A 24,157-nucleotide genomic window follows, 5' to 3' on the forward strand; every position below is an offset into this window, starting at 1 on the left:
AGGGTTTCATTATATTGGCCAGACTGGCCTCGAACTCCTGACCTCGTGATCCGCCCACCTTGGCGTCCCAAAGTGCTGGGATTACAGGTGTGAGCCACCGTACCTGGCTGACATCCATACTCTTCATCTGTTCTTCCACCCACAGTACAACTTATCCGGCCAGGCTCTCATTCCTTCATTACACAGCTTTCTGCTAGGAATCAGATAACTACTATAAGGATGATACTAATGATTAATGGAAGCTTCATGGAGCCTCCCAGAAAGATCACGTTTGTGGTTAATATTCCAAAGGCTACTGGTAGGGATTTCTCAATCTAACGTGAGTCTGAAAGGGAGATGATTTTCATCAGAGCTATTCTCAGGACTCTTTAAATCAGGCCCTCAAGCTCTTACCTTCTTCGCCTGTGTATAGAGTCAACCCTTAAAGCAAGTAAACAGTGTCCCCATATATTTAGGAATTCTCAAAATCCTTGGATTTGTTCATACTAAGCTACCATTAAATACTGATTTTTTAAAAACATCTTTGGGCTCACTTTTCACCATCTGCAAAATGGATATATAACATAAATCCATTCTGTATCTTTAATCGTGTCTTATCCTAGATGAATAAACATATGAAAAATCAGCCTGTAAATCAGAGAATGTAGCTATGTTAACTGGAGATGGGAAAGGGGAACAGGTAGAATTTATATTATCATTAGTCATGACTAAAGCCAAACTTAGCAGTTTGAAAATTATTTAACCATCCTGACTGCATATGGGAATCAAATGGGAATTTTTCTTTTCAGTACCAATTCTTAGGCCCCATCCCCAAAGACTCTGATTCAATCGTCATGATGTAAGATCTGAGCATCAGAATTTGTTTAAAGTTCCTAAGGTAATTCTCTTGTGCCACCAAGACTGAGAACCAGTGTTTTACACTAGTATTGGGAATACACAGTAGCTGAAAAACTGGCATCATATTAGATGGGTCTTGGTTGTGATCATGAGCTGAGGAGAGCTCTATATTCTGGAAGTACTCAGCAAGGGGGTTCAATGGGGTTCACACCATGGTTGCAGTTTAGGGGAAAGAACCCTTAGAGAGAAAGCAAGAATCACAAGAATCACTGAATCATGGGTTAGAGGAGCCCTCCAAAATCACCTCCTTCAATCCCTTTCCTAATTTCTGTGTGAGCACTGGCCATTTAATTTATGTTTCTGGCCCTCGGTTCCCCTGTCCATTAAATAAACAGGTTGAATTAAACACAATCGGAGCGTTTTCCAGTTTTTATCCTGTGATTCTAAGAGAGTTTCCAGCATCAGAAGGAAAACAAGCTACAGTTACACAGCTGTGTTGATATTCTCTGCTTATTCCCAGTTGCCCTGGGACATCGTCTGAGCCACAAGCCCCTTGGCTTCAGCTTCTCCGCCGCCACGGCCAGATGCCAGCCTGAGCTTCTGAGTGGCAGCTGGAGCTCCACCCTCAGGTCCTCCCTCCCAGCCTTCTCTGGCAGGATGAAAGGTTTTGTGTAATTCTTGTAAATGCAGCCTATTTTAATTGCAGAAGCAGCCTCCAAGTGTTTTTTCTGCTCTCCAGCAAGCACGTGACCTGACCACTGCTGCTATCTGGAAAGGAAGTGGTGGAATGTGGAAGTTTACAGGGCGTTCGTGTACACACATCTTCTGGTCCAGAGCCTGTGGAATCCAGCCAGCTGTTGCTGTGCCACTGTGTTCTCTGGCCTCCTCTCAGCGGCCTTGGGCAGCCTGGGAGTCTCCTGCTTCGTGCTTTTCTGAAGGGACAGGCCTTTGAGCAGAGTTTTAGGAAGTTGGTCAAAACAGCAACAACAACAAAATGTTTATAGTTTACATCCTATGCAGCTGTCTCTGCACTAAAAGTGCCACACGTGGTCTCTCCAGACTGCAGGCTCTGACCAGAATCCACTGGAAGGGGAATCATCCCAGCCAATAGCCTAGTACAAATTGTCCTATCCAGTATACTGACTTACTGGAAAAGCATCACATCTGCCCCAAACTTAAGATAAGAGTACCCTGATAAGGGACAGGCTTGAGGTTCTGACAGAAAAGGAGTTTGGGAGGGAAGAGGGCAACAGGTTTTCAAATGCACATTGAAGACCTTTCTAGGTTCTCAGCCCATGAGCAAAGAGGAGAGTGGGTAACATAGAGGTGAGGGTGTGGCTGGGAAAAAGGCAGATTTGATGGAGTCCTTCCCATGGAAGGGCTCTGAAAGTACAGGTAGCTGCTGCAGAGTCCAACAGCACACCCGACACAGGTCAATCTCCAGGTATTGCCTTCTAGAACCTGGCCCTTTGGTCCAGCTGAGGCCTGGAGCTACCCGGTCACGCAATCACATGCATGCCTTTTGAGGGCATTAAAACAGACTCCAGATCTTCTTTTCTGGCCCTCAGGGGTTCCCTCCTCCCAGCCTTTTCCAGCAGGATGAAGGGGTTTGTGTGACCCTTGCACTCATAAGGTCCCAGGGTCCTAGAAAACCCCGTTTCTCGTCTTCTCCTTGTATGCAAGGTGGCACAGGAGCAAATAGTGGCAACTGAAGCGAGCCAGACTCTGCTCTTGATTGTGAAGAGGGATTGACACTTGCAGGTTGTCTAGTGCTTCTGAGGCCAACATCTGCTTTGTCGCCTCATAATACTGGTGGAAAAAAATAGAAAGAGAGACATTGCCAGATCAGTAGGTAGTTGGAATTCAAACATGGCACTTCCACTCAGCATGAACTCTGGCTTCCGGACCCAGCAAGGTCCAATGACATGGGCCTCAGAACAGACTTGAGAGCCTCCTCTTTGTACCTTCAGACAAATGTTTCCTTTGGAAATTGTGACAGCAGCCGCTTCCATATCCAACTCTGTTTTAGCTCCCAAAGCGTCAGTGTGAGGAATCCGTGGGAGAACACAAGGAGATGTGCCTGGCAGAAATGCAGGCACTCACTAACGTCTATCAGGTGGTCAGTAAGTGCTCCTGTGCTTGCTATTCTGTAATTTAAAAACACCTACAGCTCAGGAATCCCAACACTTTATTGCTTTTCTTACGAATGTTGTAGATGAATTTCCCCTCAATCTTCTGCAAGCAAGCCTAGATGGGAATGCTGTAAGAGTTGCCCACCCTCTCCATCAATCTGGTCCTCAAAGGGGCTGGCGTTGGTGGAGCAGGCCTTGAGTAGTGGGACCAAGAAACACTGATGCTCCTGTCTGTACTTTCACTCTGTGGGTAATAAGTCATGGCCATAGGAAGGCAGGACTAACCAGAATGAAGAAGACAGAAAAAGGAATGACAGAGGAGGCCCACGTGCTGGGGAAGGCTAAACTCTCACTGAGGCAACCATAGATTCCAAACCACTAATTAAGCCATGGGGCTTCAAGAGTTCAAGCACATTTATGGGAGCAATGGGATGAAAGACGTAAATTTGATACAGGTAATACCTGCTGGGCAACTGGGTCAGGGGTCTCCAGAGCTGAAAGCACACTTAGGAATATCTATTGATCTTTGTTTTTATCTCATTATTATTCAATTCCTGTTCTGTGTGTTTTATAATATACATTATGGAGTACTATAGTAGTACATGTATATAATTTATAAATAAATATATTGGGGGGGTGTATGCTCAAACATTTTCTGTTGATGAGGTACCCAGTCAAAAGAGCTTGGAGACCATCTAATTAGAATGGTAACAACAAAAAAGGACTCAACCAACCTACTTAGAGGTCCGGGGCCTGACCAGGGCCTCTGCCAGGCTGGCTTGACATAGAAGGGGAAGAATCAACTGTCCACTGGGAAAGCCCCTCTCCCACCTATCATCCAGTGCCTGTTGTCCCTTGAAGGGTAAAATCATTTGCATTTTGGTGAAACAGGAAAAAAGAAACTATTTTCATGACAATTCATGTCCAAACCCACAACAAATCGTATCATAGTAGGAAGCCTTTGTTCCCAGGCCCTCCATCCACAATTAAAAAGCAAGTAGGGACTAGATTGTATCTTCTCATGTAATCCCCACAGCAATTGTGTGAAATACAGAAGAAATGGGGGCTCAGGAAGTATAGAAACACCTGTCCCTGAAAGGCAAGTCGGGACTGAAATGCAGCCCATGCCCTGCTCAGCAAGCCATCTGCCCCAGGGGAGCAGTGTCTTGTGCTAATTCTCACAAAGGTGCTGTATGGATTAGCAATAGCCTTGCTTTTTAATTTTTGCTTTATTTGAATATAATTTTCTCATCAATTTTGCTTGCATAAATACAGTTTGTTGCTTGTTCTGGTTTAGCCTAATAATAAGTTGGAGAAGACCTGGAGAACGGGCATCATGGTGGGGTGGAAAAATGGGGTTCTCACTTCAGCAGATGTAGCCCCCCAAACACAGCACTCCATGGATGAGGACTCAAAAGATGAATGTCATTTTCTGCCCCTGTGTCTCAGAGATACCCTGAGGCTGTCTGACAAGGTGAGCTGTTCCACACAAAAAACAAAGAATTAATCACACCTCAGCTCAGCCTGTGTTGGGGCCAGTCTATTGCCTGGGTCCTGAGATGTGCTGCCTTGAATGTCTTCGTTGGACATGGTCATGCCTGAGACTGGAGTGGAATAACAAAATCCATCTGAATACAGCGATGGACGGTCAGAGATGTCCACACACATCTCTGTTCACCCTCACCTTCCTGCAAACTCTATTCATTTATTTATGGAGAAATTTAATGTTTCCCTCAAAAATATCCTTTCCCTCTCAGAGAGTAATTTTGTATCCCCGTCATCAGGTAGCACTGAGAAAGGGGTCAGACTTAGGCCTCTCTCGGGCTGTCCTTGCAGTACTCCTGGGATCCTTAAGCCTCGGTCTTGGGTTCCTTCATGGATTTGACAAATTCCTTGACTTCTTCTTCCAAGGCCTTGTTCCTCTTCTCAACATCCTCCCGGGAGCGCTCCATGTTGCGGAGGCTGATCTCTAGGGCTGCAAACTTCTTCTTTTCATTCTCCAGTTCTTCATTGAGCCTCACCACCTTAGCCCAAACGTCATAATTCTCCTTCTCAAGGCTACAGGGAAGGAAAGAAAAGAATGAAAGAATATGGCAATTCATTCTAGGCTCTTCCTTCCCCCTTGCTCACAACCTGCTGTTCATTTTACTTTTCAAATCACAAGACCCTTATCCAATCTCTCAGCTATGTCCCGATGATGAAGATGTCCCAGGAAAACTGAATCCCCACAGCACTTCTGAGCCCCTCCTTTGTCATTTAACACCATCTTGTGACATCTATTGTGTTTTGTTTTTTTTTTCCATGTCATTTTGTTTTGTATCTTCAACCGTATAACAAAGTCTTTGAAAGAAGAGATCAGCTCTAATAGATCTACATATTCACTCCCATAGCACCTTGTATCAATCCTGGAAGCCCCATCCAAATTCCAGATTTCTCATACCTCTTTTTCATGAGTGCCTCCTCATCCTGTGTCAATGGAGAGCACAGACCAGCACCCTGTCTTATTAAGGATCTCCTGGGGACCAAGATTTGGAGAAACAGAGAGAACTGCCCTTTGGGGAGCCATGATCCTGGCAGTCTCACCCTCTCTTCTGAATCCCACGCCAGGTGAAAAATCTGCGGAATTCCTGAATTGCCAGGATTTTCATCGTTACTGGCCAAAATCCTAATGTAGTGGCCCCCTGCCAGGCTGTGCTGAATTAACTCTTAGCAATGAGTATACATATGCTGATTGTGTGACTGGAAATCTATTTCAGAATTTCATTCTGTAGAGTGTGCCTCCCTTCTCTCCAAATGGCCTGCCCATTTGCACAAGGGAGACTTGAGCTCCCATGTGAGCCCAAAACTTGGGTTCTACCTTCAAGGGCTTTGGTCTATTCTGTGGGTAACAATCCATCTTCACAACTTTGCCTACCCCGCCTATCTCTTCTTAAAGCTAAATTGGTCTCATTCCTTCTGACCCTCTCATTACAAATCTACTTTTCTTCTCCAAGTTCTCTGTACCCCTCTGGTTCTGGAAGAAATTCCAAGTAAGGCACTGTGCTAGATCCTGACCATGGGTTCCAGTGGGAGGTGGAATCTGTGTGGGCTCAGGAGCCTGGGATGGGAGGCTTCCTCGACTGGTGGATTCAGAGGACTCTGTTCCATTCAGAAGGAGCAGCCACCTCTGTGGCAGCCAGTTCTTTTCCTACCCTGTTGAAGATACTCATGTTTGAGTGCAGCATGAGTTTTCTATGGGACTGCTTTGATCACTGCCGAGATGTCACAGAAGTCTTTAATTCTACAAATGATTGGTTTCAGGTTCTTAGATAAACAAGCTACATTTTGCTTCTGGATGGCAGCTCTCTGTGTGGAACAATGAATGAGGGCTCACAGAAGCCTTCCCTTCAGATACCTGAGTCTGCACGGACTAAGACGTAGCCATAAATCTAAGAGCCCATGAATTCACATTTCACTGCCTCATGACTAGTGCCGATATGGGCACAACTGGATCAAGGTTTTCTCTCCTGAAAACGAATTTGCTGGCCAATCAGTAGTGTGAAAAATATTTCAAGAAAATACTCTACTTACCCAAGAGAACAAATTGTGTGCACGGATCTTGGGAATTTGCATGTGACAGAGGCAATAGCTGCCTAACTGGCCTCCCACCTCTGTTTGCCCTCTGTGGGCGGTGCTCAGTGGGAAGCCAGTGAGCCAATGAAGCATAAACCAGGTTGAAACCACCCAGACTCAGGCTTTCCAGTGGCTGACAAATCCCTACGGCATCCTGGCCTCCTGTACTTCTCCACCCTCATCTGCTAATCACTCTCCCTGACCTCAGGCGGCTTCCATTCTTGCTGGGTGGGGCCATGGGGGACTGCTCCTTTCTCACAGCCTCAGCAGTGGCCATAGTCATCTCCCATCTACGCACCTGACTTGCTCCTCATCTCCTTCAGGCCTTTACTCACCTGCTGCCTTCTCAGGGAGGCCTTCCCTGATCCCCCTATTTTACATCGGAACCCGTTCCTTGAACTTTCCAACCTCCTGACCCACTTTATTTTTCTCCACAGCACTTGCCATCAGCTGACATAACATATATTTTATTATATATTTGTATTGTCCATCTGTCCCCACTAGAAGAAGTTCTGTAAGTGCAGGGACTTTTGTCTCTTTTGTTCAGTGCTATACCCTAACAACTAGAATGTGCCTGGCACAGAGGAGGGGCTCGAGGAATGTTTGCAGAATCCACGAATGACCTTAACATAAAAAAAATTATTTCCTTTAAATTAATTAAAGCATGTTGATTCTTAAAGAACCACTGTTTGGAGATTATTGATTAAGCTACTTAAGCTAGATATTGACATTTCCTAAATCTAGTCTAAACTTTAGAGTGTTCACCAATTTAGTCATCTCATTGTTCCCTTTACTCTTTCCTTCCTAGACCTGCTATAGATTACTGTCTTCCCCAAACTGAAGCTCTATGATGTGATTTCTCTGGCGGGTGGGAACAATCCCTCTTATCTCCAAAGATGGAAGCCAAGTGCCTCTCAGTGCCCTTCTGTCTGACTTACTTTTTAATCTGTTCCTCATACATTTGCTTCTGTGTTTCTATTTCCTTTCGTAGCTCTTGGACCGTCCTCTGCAAAGAATCAAGTTCTTCTTCTCCAGAGTTCTTTTTTCCAGGCCCAGTTTCAGAGTTCGGACTGGCAAGAGTATCTCCCTTGGAGTCACAGGCTTGTGAAGAGAGAGCACTGGCTTCCTCCCGAGGGGACCCTGGCAGGGAAGGGACATTATCGTAGGTGGAAGTCCGCTGGGAGTCAGAAAGTTGGTGCAAGTCTTGAGACATCGTTCTCCTGTGCCCTTCCCCTGCCTTAGCCTCTGAGGAAGGCGACCAGAATTCATTTTTAAAGATCTCCATTTTGCTGCTGTTGGCACCTTGAAAAGCTGATGTCAAGAAACATTTCCGGTTAGGGAGTGTTTGAGTCCTTTTACGAGGCTGCATCTTCCAATCTCCTGGCTTCTCCCTGGGTACTTTGCTGCTGTCCTCCAGAAATCCATCGCTTGGCTGCTGTCCGGTGGGGCTGGTTGTATCAGAGTCGCTTGTCTAGAAAAGAAACAGACATGGATGTCACACGGGTTTTCACCTCTGTGTGTCATGCTCCCAAGGTAAGGATTAGAGACCCCAAAACAAATGTTCCCTGGGAGCATACCTATGAAATTCTTAATGTATCACATTAGTTGATTATCTGCACTGGCATTTTTTTCCAAAAGGATATTGCACTAAAGGAACTATGTTCTAGAGAGGAAGTGCTCACCAAAATCAAGTGTTTGTTTGTGGTTAAAGAGTCCTAAAGTAGGATCCTTATGTAATCTTAGAATGGGTGGTCTCTGTAACTATGACTAAAAACCCGGAAGCCATAAAAGATTGATAAATTTGACCTTTTGATTTCCATAACTTAAAAAATTAAAAAGAACAAAAATAAAAACAAAGTAACAAATCACCACATACCAAACCAAAAAAAAAAAAAAAAAAAAAACTGGCAAAAAATATTTGCTATGCATATCAGACAATTGGTTACTCTCCTTAATAGATAAACTTCATAAAAGTTGTGACGGAAGAGATCAACAAGCAATATAATTATGGGCAAAGGGCAAGATCAGGCCGTTCACAGAGGAAAAAATGAAGCTAGTCCTTGTACATAAGAAAAGATGTTCAGCCTCTCTAATAATAAGAGAAACTCAAATTAAAATTAAAATTACTGAAATGCCAGTTCTCACTTATTAGATGAGCAAACCCCCAAAATTTGACAACACACTCTGTTGGTGAAACTGTAGGAAAACAGCTCTTTCATGCATTGCTTCTGGAAGTGTAAAAAGACACAAACTCCAATAATTTGTTTCAAAATCACACAATCAAATCTATTTACCTTCTGACCCATCAAGCCCACTTCTGAAAATTTATTTGAGAAATACATCTACCTGAGTACAAAAGGAGGTCCCAAGGTTATTTATTACAGCTTTGTTTGTAATATGAAGAACTGAAAGGCTGGGTGCAGTGGCTGACGCCTGTAATCCCAGCACTTTGGGAGGCTGAGGAGGGTGGATCGCTTGAGCTCAGGAGTTTGAGGCCAGTTTGGGCTACATGGTGAAACCCTGTCTCTACAAAAAATATGCCAAAAAAATTAGCCCAGCATGGTAGTATGCACCTGTAGTCCCAGCTACTTGGGAAACTAAGGCCGAAGGATTGCCTCAGCAGGAGGTCAAAGCTGCAGTAAATTGTGATCATACCACTGCACTCCAGCTTAGGCAGTAAAGTGAGACCCTGTCTCAAAAAAAAAAAAAAAAAAAAAAAAAAAAAAGAAAAAAGAAAAAGAAAAGAAAAGAACCGAAGGCAGTCTGTTTATCTATAGGGACTGGTACATCTACAGAATGGGACACAATACACCTCCCGAAAACATGAGGTCATATGAGGTAGCTGTCTATGTATTGACATGAAAAAGTCTCCAGGATACACTGCTAAGTACAAAAATGCAAGATACAGAGTTGTGTGTAAGAGTGTGTGTATGACTGTATGTGTATGTGTGTGACTGTAGAGAGAGAGAGAATTATAATACATTTTGTGTAAAAAAAGAGGTAAATAATTTATACTCATGTCTTCTTATATTTTCATAAAGGAACATTGGAAGGATAAATAAGAAACTAAGGCAGAGAGGGATGGGGTGGGTGGGAGGGAGCAGAACTTCTCAACGTATAACTTTTCCTATCTTTCTGATTACTTGAACTATGTGCTTATATATATTTTTAATGAAATTATAAAGAAAAAGGAGACAGAATATGAGACCTAAACATAAAATCAATCACTTGTTGGCCTTTTGGCTAAGATCAAGTGAGACCTAAACATAAAATCAGACAATCGGGTTCAAGCCCTCCCTTTACCTTTGTAGCCAATCACTTGCTTCAGAAACCCCACCTGGAGTTAGAGGCACCTGGGTCCTGAAGGGAGAACTGGATCTGAGTCCTCCTCTATAACAAGCTAGTGCTACTACACTGGGCCAGCTTCTCAACCTCTCTGAGTTTCTGCTCCTCAGTAACACAATACGAATGACAAATTCTGCCTTACAATGTTATGTAACATGAGGACTCTAGAGGTGAGCAGTGTAAATTTCCCAGCATAGTGCCTACCCACAGAAATCAATAAATGGCAGAAGCCTATTAAATGAGTACAATAATAGCTATTCTCAAGGACTGTGGGATGATCTTGTTACATGAAGTATGAGCGTTTTTAAATTTTATTTTAGTTTTAGAGTGTTAGTAGAATGCATTGCATCCAGAAAGACCTATCCTAAGAAAAATCACAACTACCACCCACTACCTGCCTTTTAAACAAATCTTCAGGGTTAACAGTACTGTAGGTAACTTGAATCATCTGGTCAACTAGAAATCTGAAATCCATTTTTTGGCCACACATAAAGATCAAGCTACTATATAAAGTCCACATGTTCTTTGTAAAACTATTTGTTCCTATAAATATATAAAAATATTTGACCTTTGTAAATTATTGCCCTCACATAGTCTACATTTCAGAGTCAGCAGAGCTTTTGGACATTGGGAACGTGAGTTTCAACCCTTCAGCACAAACGTGGGGGCTGACATGGCTGAGACTGCTTATCGAGGAATGAGAAATATTACACAAACACATGACATACTCTGAGAAAGGAATCACGTTTCATGGGTTAGCAGGAAACCAGTTTTCTCTGGACATTCACCCGGAATTTTCAACAATTCCCACCAAAACATTTACAATGTGGTATACATTTTTTCCCATTGAACTTCTCTGGACTGTATTTGAGCCTTTCTTTTAGAGTGGGCTTCAGTGAGGACCCTCATTGCTCAGTTATTGGGCGACTGGCACACTTGTCACTCACCCCCCTCAAAGATGCCAGTAGAAACTAGATTTGGAAAGAGGCCAGGCTTTCAAGGTATGTTCAGATGAGTCTGTACCAGCTGTGCCCACTGACACTGCATCACCTAAAACTCCCCAAATTGCCATCCCAGAGCGGACCTTACGTGGGATGGCCTGGACTAAAGGAAGAACCCAATGGAAGCAGAAAGGTTCTCTGTGCCTTACCATGCTACTGAAGCTGTCTGTCCTAGAAATTCGGAGGTCTTCAGTGGCATCCCAGCCCACAGAGCTTCGGGCCACTGGAGCTTTCTTGGGGTCGTTTTTCTGGGCAGGAGGTGATAGGGGTATATCCTTGGACTTGGGGAAGAGGACTTCATGGTCTCTGATCATCATAGTCATCACTCTTTGGATCTGAGGAGTCCCTGAAAGAAAGAAGAAAAAGATCTATAGTGTAGTGTAGGAGGCAGGTAGTTAGTCCTCAAGGATCCCCACCCGTGGATGTCTCCAAACTCAGTTCTAAAACTACAAGGCCCAGAAGGGCCTCATTTTTCTTCTCAAAAGACCCTTTTTAATTGCTTGGAGTTGGAGATTATGTTGAAAGGGATGGAATAGAAGGACATGGGAGTAGAATGAAAGAGGGAGCTGTTTCAGAGGGAGCCAATAGTCCACTGGATTAGTTTTTGATCAGGAAAGTAGGCAATAAAACAGCAGAGAAAATAAAGACATCTTTCTCTCCTGATGTGGTCCTCAATATGATCTATGGTTTCTTATCAGACACACAGCAAATATGTGCCAGGCTTTCTGCCCCCACGCCCATGGCAGATATCAGTACTCTGTGTCAGGACACAGCTTCAGAAGCCTGCACAGCACAGCTTTATAAGCAGCCTTTTTGTGGGCTGGCTCATAAAATGAAACCTGGCTGGGCACGGTGGCTCACACCTGTAATCTCAGCACTTTGGGAGGCCAAGGCGGGAAGATCACTTGAGGTCAGGAGCTTGAGACCAGCCTGGCCAACATGGTGAAACTCTGTCTCTACTAAAATTACAAAAATTATCTGGGTGTGGGGGTGTATGCCTGTAGTCCCAGCTACTTGAGAGGCTGAGGCAGGAGAATCACTTGAACCCGGGAGGCAGAGGTTACAGTGGGCTAAGGTCGCACCACTGCACTCCAGCCTAGGCAACAGAGTGAGGCTCCAACTCAATAAATAAATAAAAATAAAATAAAATGAAACCTGCTTGCTCAATCTGGCTTAGGGTATGTAAAAGTAATAAAAGACTAAGAAACACTGGCTAGCTATTTTTGTGCTAGTCTACTGTACTGTGGGACCATTGGGCAAACCCTTGACCTCTGTCCTTTGTTGTGATCTGAAAAATAGACACAATTCCTGCCCTGCCTACCTCACAAGGCTATTGTATGATTCAGATGAGATAGATAACCAGCTGAAAATGCTTGGCAAACTGCAGAGCAGTGCACAAATATCAGGGGGAGTGTTGTAATTGTTACTTCCTGTGTACCTGCTTTCACTATGTGACCAGCCATACCTCTCATGATCACGGCAGGGTCTTCGACCTTCGACCTGATGAGATTCACACCAATCACAGTAGCCAGGTTGTCCACGCTCATCTTGTTAACAGCACAGTTCAGCTGTATTTCATGTAGGAACCTGCAGGCAGCCAAGAAATCCCATGGTAGAAAGCAGGAAGTAGCCAGGAGGAAGCACTACAGGGTTCCAGCGAGAACTCAGGGATGGATCTAACGCTTTCCTCCCAGTCTCAGGAATGAGACCAGCCTGCTCTGCCCACAAGAATTTAGCCTCATCCTGAAAGACCCAAGACCAAGGAAGGAAGAGAAACCAGGGGGTTCCTGCCCAGCTGCTGGGGTGGGGGTTGTGGGAGGTGGGTGGAATCACATAAGCAAGAGACAAGATCCACTTCCAGGACCTCAGAATGGACTAGAAAAGGTAAAATGGGTATCTGACCATACCCATGTCTTGCCCTGATAGGCTTATCTCCCAGCTCTCAGCACCAATCCCACCCAAGTCTCCAGAGAGGAAAACTTTATTGGTAAGAAGATTTCAGGGCCAGGGAATCCATGGTGCCTCCTTGTTCTCATCCTCTGATTAGAACACAAGCATTGCTAATTCTCAGCAGGTGCTCCATAACCGATACTGAATTTTTGCTAAAATTCTACCCCTTTTGAGGCACAAAGCTCTCAGATTCACTGTAAAAATAGGGAATTTCTAAATACACTCTCTAAAAACCATTTAAAAATGGATAGAATGAAGCAACACAATTTCAAATACAGAGCAATTATTAAATAAATGGTGATGTGTCCAAATGATGAAACATTATGAAATATTACGAAGTTATTCATAATCCAATTTTATGACATAGAGAAATGCTCATAATAAAACATTAAACCAAAAAAGCAGGATATAATCCTTTATATAATTTTGATTTAGAATAAAATATTATTCCCCTATATTTATATTAAGGTGTGAAAAGATCTATCATGGAGAGAAAACACCCAGATGGGAAAATGCCTGAGTGTTAACAGTACTTATTGCTGGTGAAGGGATTGTGGGTCCTTTTTATTTCTCGTTTACCGTTTGCTGTATCTTCCTCATTTCCAAGTCAAGCAAGTATGACTTTTATTATCTAGGAACTACAACAAATTACTTTTTAAAAATAAAAGACAAAATTCAGATCAGTCTGGGATGAAGATCCCAGTTCCCAGCCCAGCCCAGCCAGATCTGGGTCAATCCACAGCTAGAGTTGCCACAGGGGTGGTGCACAGCAGATCCCCAGAAAGGCCTGAAGGAAAATAACCAGCGTGGCCCAGAATGAATGTTTCCCTGGAGCTAAGCTATGGCTCAAAGTCACAAAGATGGGAGATCATTCTAGAATCATTATAGGGATTCTGGGTTCTCTTGCATGTCCCAGGACTCTGAGCAGTGCTGAGGCAGGCCTAAAGGGGGGAGCACGTTCATTTTTTGGGTCAACCAGGTTTTCAGAATCCTTGAAATTATACAGGAAGCTACTTCAGTGCTACGTGAATACAGCTGATCTTCCAAAGTGCTGGACCAGAATCTCTGTGTTCACAGAGGTGGTCCCTCCTCTTCTAACTAGGAGCTTCTTTCCGATGGGGTTGAAAACTGTAGAGTTGATACCAGGGGGCCTCTCACCTGCAGATGTAGCTCAGGAGACTATAGTTGTCACGAGGAAGGATGGAGAGCTGCTTCATCAACTCCTGCTGAGCCTGGGAAGAGATTTACACCAGTAAATCATTTACCAGTAAATGAGCCTGCCCACATGCCAGCAAGGAGACCCTGGAACAGAATTGGTGTATCTGTGAAGAAACAACACTTTGGCAGTCATTCCTGTCCCTGTAGTTTTGTGCGTTTAAAAAAAAATTGGAAATAACTCTAAATTCTCTTATAATTTTTTAAAAAGGGTCATAGTTTTTTTTGTTTTGTTTTGTTTTGTTTTGTTTTTGTTTTTTGTTTTTTTTTTTTGACAAGGAGTCTCCCGCTGTTGCCCAGGCTGGAGTGCAGTGGCCGGATCTCAGCTCACTCTGACCTCCGCCCCCCGGATTCACTCCATTCTCCTGCCTCAGCCTCCCGAGTAGCTGGGACTACAGGCGCCTGCCACCTCGCCCAGCTAGTTTTTTGTATTTTTTAGTAGAGACAGGGTTTCACCGTGTTAGCCAGGATGGTCTCGATCTCCTGACCTCGTGATCCTCCCGTCTTGGCCTCCCAAAGTGCTGGGATTACAGGCTTGAGCCACCGCGCCCGGCCAGTTTTTGTTATGTATACTTTTTATTTATCTGTAACTATGACACTGCACCCCACCTTTGACTGTGAGCTACTCTAAGGAAGGACTGTTGAACAACTCATACGTTAATTGTTTGCTTAAGAATGCTTGAGATGTAACAATCCAATAAAGAATAAGACCACAATAAGATATCTCAGAATTACTTTAAGACTGGTGAGAAATGGAGGATTCTTCTGAGAAGGATTTCAAGCACTATGGCCTAGCTGAGACCTGCTGGCTCACAGAGACAGGCAGACTAGGCTGGAGGACGGTGCAAGGTCAGACTGTTCAAGCTCTGCAATGGATGACCATGGATGTCAGACAAGGTCTACCAGGAATGCACGAGCCAAAGAGAAGAGGGACAGCGAGCTTTTCCGTGTTCTTTTCAACCACAGCTGCCTGTAGGGTCTGTAGTCACCATATGCAACATGGTGCTTGTGAGAGTACACAATTCACTAGCCGGACATGGTGACGTGCACCTGTAATCTAAGCTACTCGGGAGGCTGAGGCAGGAGAACTGCTTGAAACCAGAAGGCAGAGATTGCAGTGACCGGAGAACGCGCCACTGCACTCCAGCCTGAGTGAAAGAGCAAAACTCCATCTCAAAAAAAAAAAAAAATAATAAAAATAAAAATAAAAATAAAAAATAGAGAGAGTACACAATTCACACGTGGTATGCAGGCACTCCTCAAACCTGAGCGGCTCTCCTGCAGAAAACGCACCCTCCAGCCTTGTCAGCCTACACGGAGCAGCTTCTGTAGATGTTGACCTTCTTAGCGTAGCGTCAGCTTCATGCTAAGATCCCTTTGTCAGTTGAGTCAAGTAAATTCATTGCAAAGGTTGCTACAGACTCACCCCTCCTAGCTGCCACCTCTGCCATGTTTTCACCAGTGAGAAGGACGTTGGTCCCTGTGTGTAGACATGCATTGCCACAGATGTGGAAACTCTCAGAGATGCTGAGGTTGAGAAAAGCTGGGAGATGCAAGTCTAAAGTGAGTGCAGGGGTGGGAATCTTACTGTCAGAACGGCATCTAGGTGCTTCCTTTGCTTTCCCCAGAACCCAGGGGTGAGATGCAATCTGAAACATTTATCTTTTTAGCTGCCTTTTAAACATTATTCCATAAAATTTTATTACTTTCACAATAGTGAGCAGACACACCAGTATAAGTGAAGACTTTTCATATCCCCTTCTCCCTCCCCCAATAAAATTCTTAAGTTATGCACAAAATATCGTGCCTCAGATCCATGCAATCTAATTTTTGTCTGGAAAAGAGCTATAAAACCTGTATCATGTTAGCCACATCATTATTGTTCTCTTCCTTTCCTGAAATATAAAGTCAGCTTTTCTCTTATGTCAGGATCTATTCAAATCATGGTGCTCCCCCCATCCTCAGTCAGGGATGGAAGTTCTCACAGCTGTGTTTTCTTACAGGGCTAGGGTGCTATTTCTTCATTCATTTTAAATAAATATATTCTATGAAGCAGGCTATCTCATACATTCTGAAGTATGGAAGATAATAAACCTTCCCTTATATTGAAAAAACTGTTAAAGTTACCCACCAGTATCATATCCCTGGGTCCTCAAAACAATCCTAGGCAGGCCGGGCGCGGTGGCTCAAGCCTGTAATCCCAGCACTTTGGGAGGCCGAGACGGGCGGATCACGAGGTCAGGAGATCGAGACCATCCTGGCTAACACGGTGAAACTCCGTCTCTACTAAAAATACAAAAAAAAATAAGCCGGGCGAGGTGGCGGGCGCCTGTAGTCCCAGCTGCTCGGGAGGCTGAGGCAGGAGAATTGCGCGAACCCGGGAGGCGGAGCTTGCAGTGAGCAGAGATCTGGCCACTGCACTCCAGCCTGGGCGACAGAGCCAGACTCCGTCTCAAAAAAAAAAAAAAAAAAAAAATCCTAGGCATGGTATGATATTATCATGAAAATTATCTAAGTTTGTGCTGTTCAATATAGCAGTTACTTGCCACATGTAGTTACTTAAATTTAAATCAAAATTAAATAAAATTAGGAATTTGGCTTCCCAGGTGCAGTAGCCACATTTTAGATGCTCAATAGCCATGTGTGGCTGGTGGTTACCATATTGAAAGGTGCAGATATATAAAAGTTCCATTACCATAGAAAGGTCTATCGGTCTAAGTAAATAAACTGAGTCTTATAAAAGATGTATAATCTGTATAATGGAAAAATCAAAGTTAAATCTAGGTCTTCATTATAGATTTTTCTGTGCACCACTTTGCCAGAGAGGGCTTTTAACATAGTCATTGATAGAAACATAAACTTCTTCATGGATCACTTGGATTTGAAAATCTTGTTTAAAAATCATCGAGGTTTATTGTTGTTGGTTGGGTTTCATCAGTTTCTTTGGTTGGTTGGTTGATTACAATAACATGAATACAGTGTGATCCCTGTTGACTACAAGGCCTCTCTAGAAATAACTTACACAGGATCAAAAATCCTGCTGGTGAACTTGTGCACTCTCACAAGCATATTACAGATGGTGGTTACAGACCCTACAGGCAGCTATGGCTAAAAAGAACAACAATCAAAAAACCTTCCCTATCCTTCTTCTCCCTGGGACATGCATTCCTTGGATGACCACACCTGACACTCAAGTTGCTGTGGAGCTTGAACTATGTGACCTCGCACCTGCCTTCCAGCCTGTGGTTGTGTCCCAGCAAGTCTCAGCAAGGCCATCGGGCTTAAAACCCTCCTCCGATGTATCCTCCTTTTCTCCCTACTTTTAATGTGACCCAGCAGTATTTGATTATGGTCCAATTCTTTACTGGATTATTACATCTCATGAAGGCTGTGGTTTGCCAGTCATCATGATTGAGTTCATATGCCTTTTGTTGCTGAGGAAGTTGCATTTTGACTATCTTACCAAAAAGTATGGGCCCCTTGACCCACTGTTGTCTACTGGAATAGTGTCCAGAAAACCAATCACTTTCTTCTAAAGCAGGACAACTAACTCTAAGATGCAAACCTTTGCCTCGTCCGCATTCGTGAGCTGTCCACAGAGCAGGAACCCTTCGTACTGGCTCCAGGGAACCACGGGCTCTGGGAGGTCTCGTAGGTAGAGCTTTAGCAGGGAAGCCACAGTGTGCACATCTGTGTCTCTGGAATAAAAGAAGCAATGCTCTTTGAAACCTCTTTGAAAGAAAAACCTTAGGATGTTCGTCACTTCCATCCTGATGATTCAGTGACTAGAACCATAAATTACAAAGGGAAATTTTGCAGAGGAGTAGAGTCTGATAAAGAAGAATCAGACCAAAACATTGTTGCTAATTCACCCTTCTGGAACAACAATGCTGAACACATGTTCCTCCATCTCTTCCACCCAACTACCTCAAAGGTAAGTTCAAGGTCTACATTTTTACCAAACCTTCCTTAATGATTTTCATCTTTATTGCTTTCTTCTTTCTTCAAGTCATTTTAATGCCTCTCAATTAGCATTGTCTAATTCGTCTCTAATATTGCTTATGTTAACTCCTTTATATCCTTGGTCCATTCATCTCTTTAATCTTCCAGAGTGCTTAAAATAGTTCTGAGGTTCACTCACGTATTTGCTCAATAATTCACTCAATCAATAAGCATTGAGAAAACCTATTAGGTGCAAGATACTGCAAGATACTTGTCAAGCACTGGGATTTCAGTCGCCAATCCCAAAGACATCAGTAGCCATCCAGTCCAGGGATGGAGCCCTGGCCCCATCGAGTCACAAAGCTGTGGAGACTCAAGCATTATAAGGTCCTTACAATACTGTGTGGTTAATGCCATGATATGGGAAGCCCAAGACTCAGGATCCTATGGAAGTGTGGAAAAAGAACACCCAAAGCAGAGATGGGAACACGTAGATGACTTCTCAGATGAAAGAGTACCTCAGATGAGCTCTGAAAGGCAGTGAGGAGTTAAGGCATGAGGCAGGCAGCCTGTGTGTCAGCCTGGAGCATGAGGAGAGGAGGCCTCGCCATGGGCCTGACTGACTGAAAGAGGCATGGCTCTTCAGTTCGGCTTCTCCATTTACAGGAGGGCTTAGTAAGTCATGGGCCAGGAGCCAAATCTGTCCCACTACCTCTGTTTGTACAGCCTGGGAGCTAAGAATTATTTTTACATTTTTAAATAGCTGGGGGAAAAAAACACTCACAAGAAGAAGAGTGTGTCATGATGTAAAAATTGTAGGAAATTCAGATGTCAGCATCCGTAAGTAAAATTATAGAATAACACCATCACACTTGTTAATTTATGTGCTGAGCAGAGTATTATAGTTGCGGTAAAGACCATCTGGCCTGCAAAGCCTAAATATTTAATATGTGGCCCATTAAGAAAAGTTTGTTGACCCCTGGCTTACAAGGCAGTTGCATTGATTCTGCAATGCTGCAAGAGAAAATAAGATTCGCTACCATATTCCTGAAGTGGATTATTGAAGAAATGTTTGTTTATTTCATATTGATAAAACCTGGCATTCTTAGGTAGCAGCCTCGGTAGCACTGTGAAAAGCTGTGATGTGGCAAGAGGTCCAGAATAACCTTGGAATGTCCCTGATTTCAGTGATGAGAAATATAGAATAGGCTGGAGGACATGTCTCCTGGTCCTAGGAGGGAGGGGAGGGGTGGATCTGGACAAGAGGAGGAGAAGGGAGGCATCTGAGGCAACACTGGGCTTGATTGTAAAGCTCTGTATTGGTGCTCTGTGTGCATTTTATTTTGGTTTTGACAACCAGTTTGTGGAGCTGTCTTCTGAAAAGGCTCCCCTCTTTGCAGCCTGTGAACTGTACCTCAGTAGGAGAACACGGGCTGGCACAGAGCCCGCTCTATGCTCCATGGCTGACCTCAGGAAATCTGGGGTAGGAACCGTTCATTTAACATGGGGATTCTGGAGAATCCTTCCCTGCTGAGTCACTGCCCAAAAATACCCGAGGCAAAGCCAGGCTAGGAAAAGTACTTTTGTCAAAATATGTTATGAGAAGTTCCTGAGAAAGTGGCAGCAAGACAGTCAGCTGACAATTTGCAGGAGCAGAATTCTCCCAAAGTCCAAAAGTTGCATCCTCCTAAAGTCCCTACACTGCAATCCATCCATTTGTCTCTATCAGCATCCTGGGACTCCCATTTGATTGGGACCTCTCCTTCACCCCCATCCAACCAGTCTTCCAAATCCCTTCAAACCTATTCTCCTAAAGTCACGCTGATGCTTGTAAGCCCCTCCCCTCCTTTCACTGCCCTATGCCTCCAGATTCTATGCTCTGCCCACTCTAGGGCACAGCCCTGAACACCAAAACACACCAATGGAATGAGTGAAGAAAACAGAGTTTGAAATGGAAAAAACAGCATAAATGGTAAGTCAAGAAACTGGATCCTGGCTGGGAACAGTGGCTTACGTCTGTAGTCCCAGCACTTTGGGAGGCCGAGGTGGGTGGATCACTTGAGGTCGGGAGTTCAAGACTAGCCTGGCCAACATGGCAAAACGCTGTCTCTACTAAAAATACAAAAATTAGCTGGGCCTGGTGGCAGGTGCCTGTAATCCCAGCTACTCAGGAGGCTGAGGCAGGAGAATAACTTGAACCAAGGAGGCGGAGGTTGCAGTGAGCCAAGATCACACCACTGCACTCTAGCCTGGGTGACAAAGTGAGACTTGGTCTCGGGCAAAAAAAAAAAAAAGAAACTGAATCTTTTGAAGAGTGACAACAACAATAAAAAAGACACCTAGACAGTTTAATCAGGAGAAATTTAGACAGCAAAAACATCCATCATTAGAAAAGAGAAAGGGGTTAAAAATATAGCTACAGCATGGATACTTCAAAGTAATAATAAAAGAACACAATTAGCTATATAAATCATCTTACAACACTGAAACTTATAGAAAGCTTCCCAGTTCATTTCACCAAAAATAAACCTGACAAGCCATGCCCACTGCTGGGCCTAGCTAACTCCTCATTCTTGTTTATTGGGTCTCAGCTTAAATGTCATTTTCTTGGGGACCTCCCTAAATACACCAGACCATGTGAAAAGCCCCTGTTCTAAGTTTTCATAGTATTGAGTTTCCTTTTTAGCACGCAACACCATGGAACTTATACAATTATTTCTATAAATTTTTGTTTTACTGTGGGCACCCCATTGTACTAGGGCTAACTCAGACGTCTATTTTATGGTCTAAATTTGTAACATTATTTTTTTCGGAGTTTGCTGTTCCTCTAACCCAACAGAACACCTTAAATGATTCTTTTTTTTTTTAAATCAAGGGCTAAGAGCAGGTCAGGAGCCAGGTGGCTTCTGGGTTCAACAACTGATGCACTAGGCATTACCCAAGACTCCTCAGATGGTTCTGCCAGCCCTTCCCTGGAGGCATTGATGCTTGTAATGTGGCATGTCTGTAGGTGCATTTCTCACAGACACATAGGGGTGAGAAGTGTGTTGGCTTTGTAGCAAGGCAGTGTCCATCCTGGTAGAAACTTGGCAAGGAGATTTTAAAGTTCACATTTTTGTGTCTAAGGAGACCAGATAGACCTGCACTAGTCTCACCAAACAGCTCCTTTGCTCACCTTCATTCTAGGAGGTAATGGGGGCATCTTGGGGCATCACCTTCATTCTAGTGAGGTAATGGAGCATCTCAGCACACAACCAATGCAGAGGATCTGGGTGAGTTCCCACAGCCGTGAAGTTGGGGACACCAGGAGGGGGCTCCTTGCTCTCCAAATACCCCTTCTTCCACCCACTGACTCCTACAATTCCTTTTATAGGAGGCAGAAAAAGTTACAACCGTAGCTTCTGTCTCCTGGTCTGCTCGTGACTCTGAAAACCCTCCCTTTCCCCCTTTCCTGCCCTCTTTCCACCCCCTTTCACACTGCCCCTCTTCTGAGCTCCCACACACAATTCACACTGCCCCTCTTCTCAACTCCCACACACAATTCACACTGCCTCTCTTCTGAGCTCCCACACACAATTCACACTGCCCCTCTTCTCAACTCCCACACACAATTCACACTGCCTCTCTTCTGAGCTCCCACACACAATTCACACTGCCCCTCTTCTCAACTCCCACACACAATTCACACTGCCTCTCTTCTGAGCTCCCACACACAATTCACACTGCCCCTCTTCTCAACTCCCACACACAATTCACACTGCCCCTCTTCTCAACTCCCACACACAATTCACACTGCCCCTCTTCTGAGCTCCCACACACAATTCACACTGCCCCTCTTCTCAACTCCCACACACAATTCACACTGCCCCTCTTCTCAACTCCCACACACAATTCACACTGCCCCTCTTCTCAACTCCCACACACAATTCACACTGCCCCTCTTCTCAACTCCCACACACAATTCACACTGCCCCTCTTCTCAACTCCCACACACAATTCACACTGCCCCTCTTCTCAACTCCCACACACAATTCACACTGCCCCTCTTCTCAACTCCCACACACAATTCACACTGCCCCTCTTCTCAACTCCCACACACAATTCACACTGCCCCTCTTCTCAACTCCCACACACAATTCACACTGCCCCTCTTCTCAACTCCCACACACAATTCACACTGCCCCTCTTCTCAACTCCCACACACAATTCACACTGCCCCTCTTCTCAACTCCCACACACAATTCACACTGCCCCTCTTCTGAACCCCCACACACAATTCAGGTTAACACTGTCTCAAGGCTGGTCTCTTCCTCTCCCACGCCCAGGCCAGATTCACTCTCAGGAAATCGTCTAACACCGGTCACTTTCACTTCAGAGTTAATTTGCCAGTTTTGTTGACCTCTCTTGAGTTACTGGCTTTGTCAATTCTATGATTCCAAAGTCAAGCTGATCCCTGTAAGCCCTCCCCTCCTTTCCCTGTCCTATGCGTCCGGCATTCTATGCTCTGTCCCTTGCAGGGCACAGCCCTCGACACCAAAACACACCACGGAATGAGAAGTGGGGGAGTCTAAAAGGAGGTGGAGAGAGGGCAGGAAAAGGGGAAAAAGAGGGTTTTCAGAATCGTGAGTGGAATAGGAGAGAAAAGACCGGGTCTCTCCTAAATATGCTCAAATGTAACTAAATAATAAGAATCAAATAAGAGCCAGTCACACCTCCCAAATCAGACTTGTCCTCTCAAGGGTTTTGTGGACCTAAGAGTTGCCCCTGCGAAGCCCCTGAAAAGCCCCCAATGACCCTTCCTATTTCTGGATGTGTAAACTCTACCCCTCACTTCTAGGTGTGGAGATGTCACAAGGTAAGGTAATTTTCCTCCTTCCAGTCCCAAATATTTCAAAATAATCAAAAATTCCCACACCAACACCCACGCCTACTCTATAGTGCATAGGCTAGAGCCTAAGGCAGTTATTTGGCAAATCCTAGCAATCACCTCTATTCCTTTTGGCACATTGTATGGCATTGCTCTAGCAACAACCCCCCTGTATCTTTCACCAGGCCAAGGCTAACCAAAAACATAAAAAGAAACTGAATATAAAGGTGGTGAGCACAATGGAACAAGCGCCTGATATCAAAACGCAGTTGATGGTGCTGCTGAAAGTCCCCGTGTTTGATGCCCATAATGGGCTGTTGTTCCAATAAGAACCCCATCTCTTGCTTCCTAGGGGGCTAAAATATAGCACCTGTGGGAAATTAGCTTATTACGTATTAAGGGTAGGAAAGACACCCCTGTGGTCGTCCAAACTACAACCGTGGCCATAAGCATGGAGAGAAACAAATAGATCCCAGAGAAGCTTTGGAGGAAAAACAGGCAGCGCTGGTGATTAGAGTGAGGGGTGAGGGAGCTTCTACACAAGATGACACTTAGGTCTTCACAATTTTCTCAGAATCAACCCAACCCCATTGTCCAAAATAAGCTTGGCAACTTTCGTTTTTGGAAACTGGATAGAGTTCAGGCCCATCTTACTAAACCTTGGTTTATGGGCTCCTAATTTGGAAATAGCAGTCAAACTTATGCCAGCAGGACAAGTTCATGCAGGCAACTGGGGAAGAGACTGCACAACATCAGGTGGGGATTTTACTAGCTGAGTGTGGCAGAGAAGGAAACCTCAGCTGAGTGACTGGAGAAGGTGGGGAGGAAGCGGGTGGTGGGAGGAAATGTCACTATGCCTCATATGCCCCAAACAGGGCTGGGAGACCTCCACACAGAAGACTTAGGAACGCCAGGCTGCCAAGATATCAGGATATGCTCCTGCAAAAGGGCTCAGAACTGAGTCAGAATCACGTGGTACTGTGATCTTGGAAACTAACAAGAAGTCCTGGTTATAGCCACTTCTGGAATGCTAACGAAAGTCGCTGGTGCCCTTGGATATGGATCTGGTGCATTCTCCACCACACCAAGTGTTTGTACAGCCAGCTCCACTCTTCCATGTTCCTCATCTGTCCTGAAGGGTGGGCCTCAGGTTAGGTCCCATCTTTCTCCCCTCCTCTGCACGACCCCTTCTCCTGTGCCCTAAACATCACCTGAATCTGCCCAGCAGGATTCCAGTTGTGGTTCACATGATCTGT

At 44.5% G+C, this 24,157-nt stretch overlaps 2 protein-coding genes across 7 annotated transcripts in view; one reads left to right on the top strand and one right to left on the bottom strand.

Annotated features, from left to right (window-relative positions):
- The window catches only part of CNRIP1 (cannabinoid receptor interacting protein 1), a 1,091,934-nt gene that overhangs the window by 593,004 nt on the left and 474,773 nt on the right, over positions 1–24,157 (top strand). The window lies entirely within an intron of this gene.
- Positions 4,184–24,157, bottom strand: part of ARHGAP25 (Rho GTPase activating protein 25) — a 91,519-nt gene continuing 71,545 nt past the window's right edge. For all 4 annotated transcript variants that reach the window (XM_050754427.1, XM_050754424.1, XM_050754425.1 and 1 more), the window contains 6 exons: positions 17,658–17,790; positions 14,036–14,109; positions 12,393–12,514; positions 11,077–11,273; positions 7,520–8,052; positions 4,184–5,027 (listed from right to left, as the gene is read on the bottom strand). In XM_050754427.1, coding sequence (XP_050610384.1) covers positions 4,820–5,027; positions 7,520–8,052; positions 11,077–11,273; positions 12,393–12,514; positions 14,036–14,109; positions 17,658–17,790 — 1,267 coding nt within the window. In that variant the 3' untranslated portion in view covers positions 4,184–4,819. The remainder of the gene's footprint in view (positions 5,028–7,519; positions 8,053–11,076; positions 11,274–12,392; positions 12,515–14,035; positions 14,110–17,657; positions 17,791–24,157) is intronic.

Source organism: Macaca thibetana, chromosome 13 (genome assembly GCF_024542745.1).
Source record: "Macaca thibetana thibetana isolate TM-01 chromosome 13, ASM2454274v1, whole genome shotgun sequence".
Lineage (NCBI taxonomy): Eukaryota > Metazoa > Chordata > Mammalia > Primates > Cercopithecidae > Macaca > Macaca thibetana.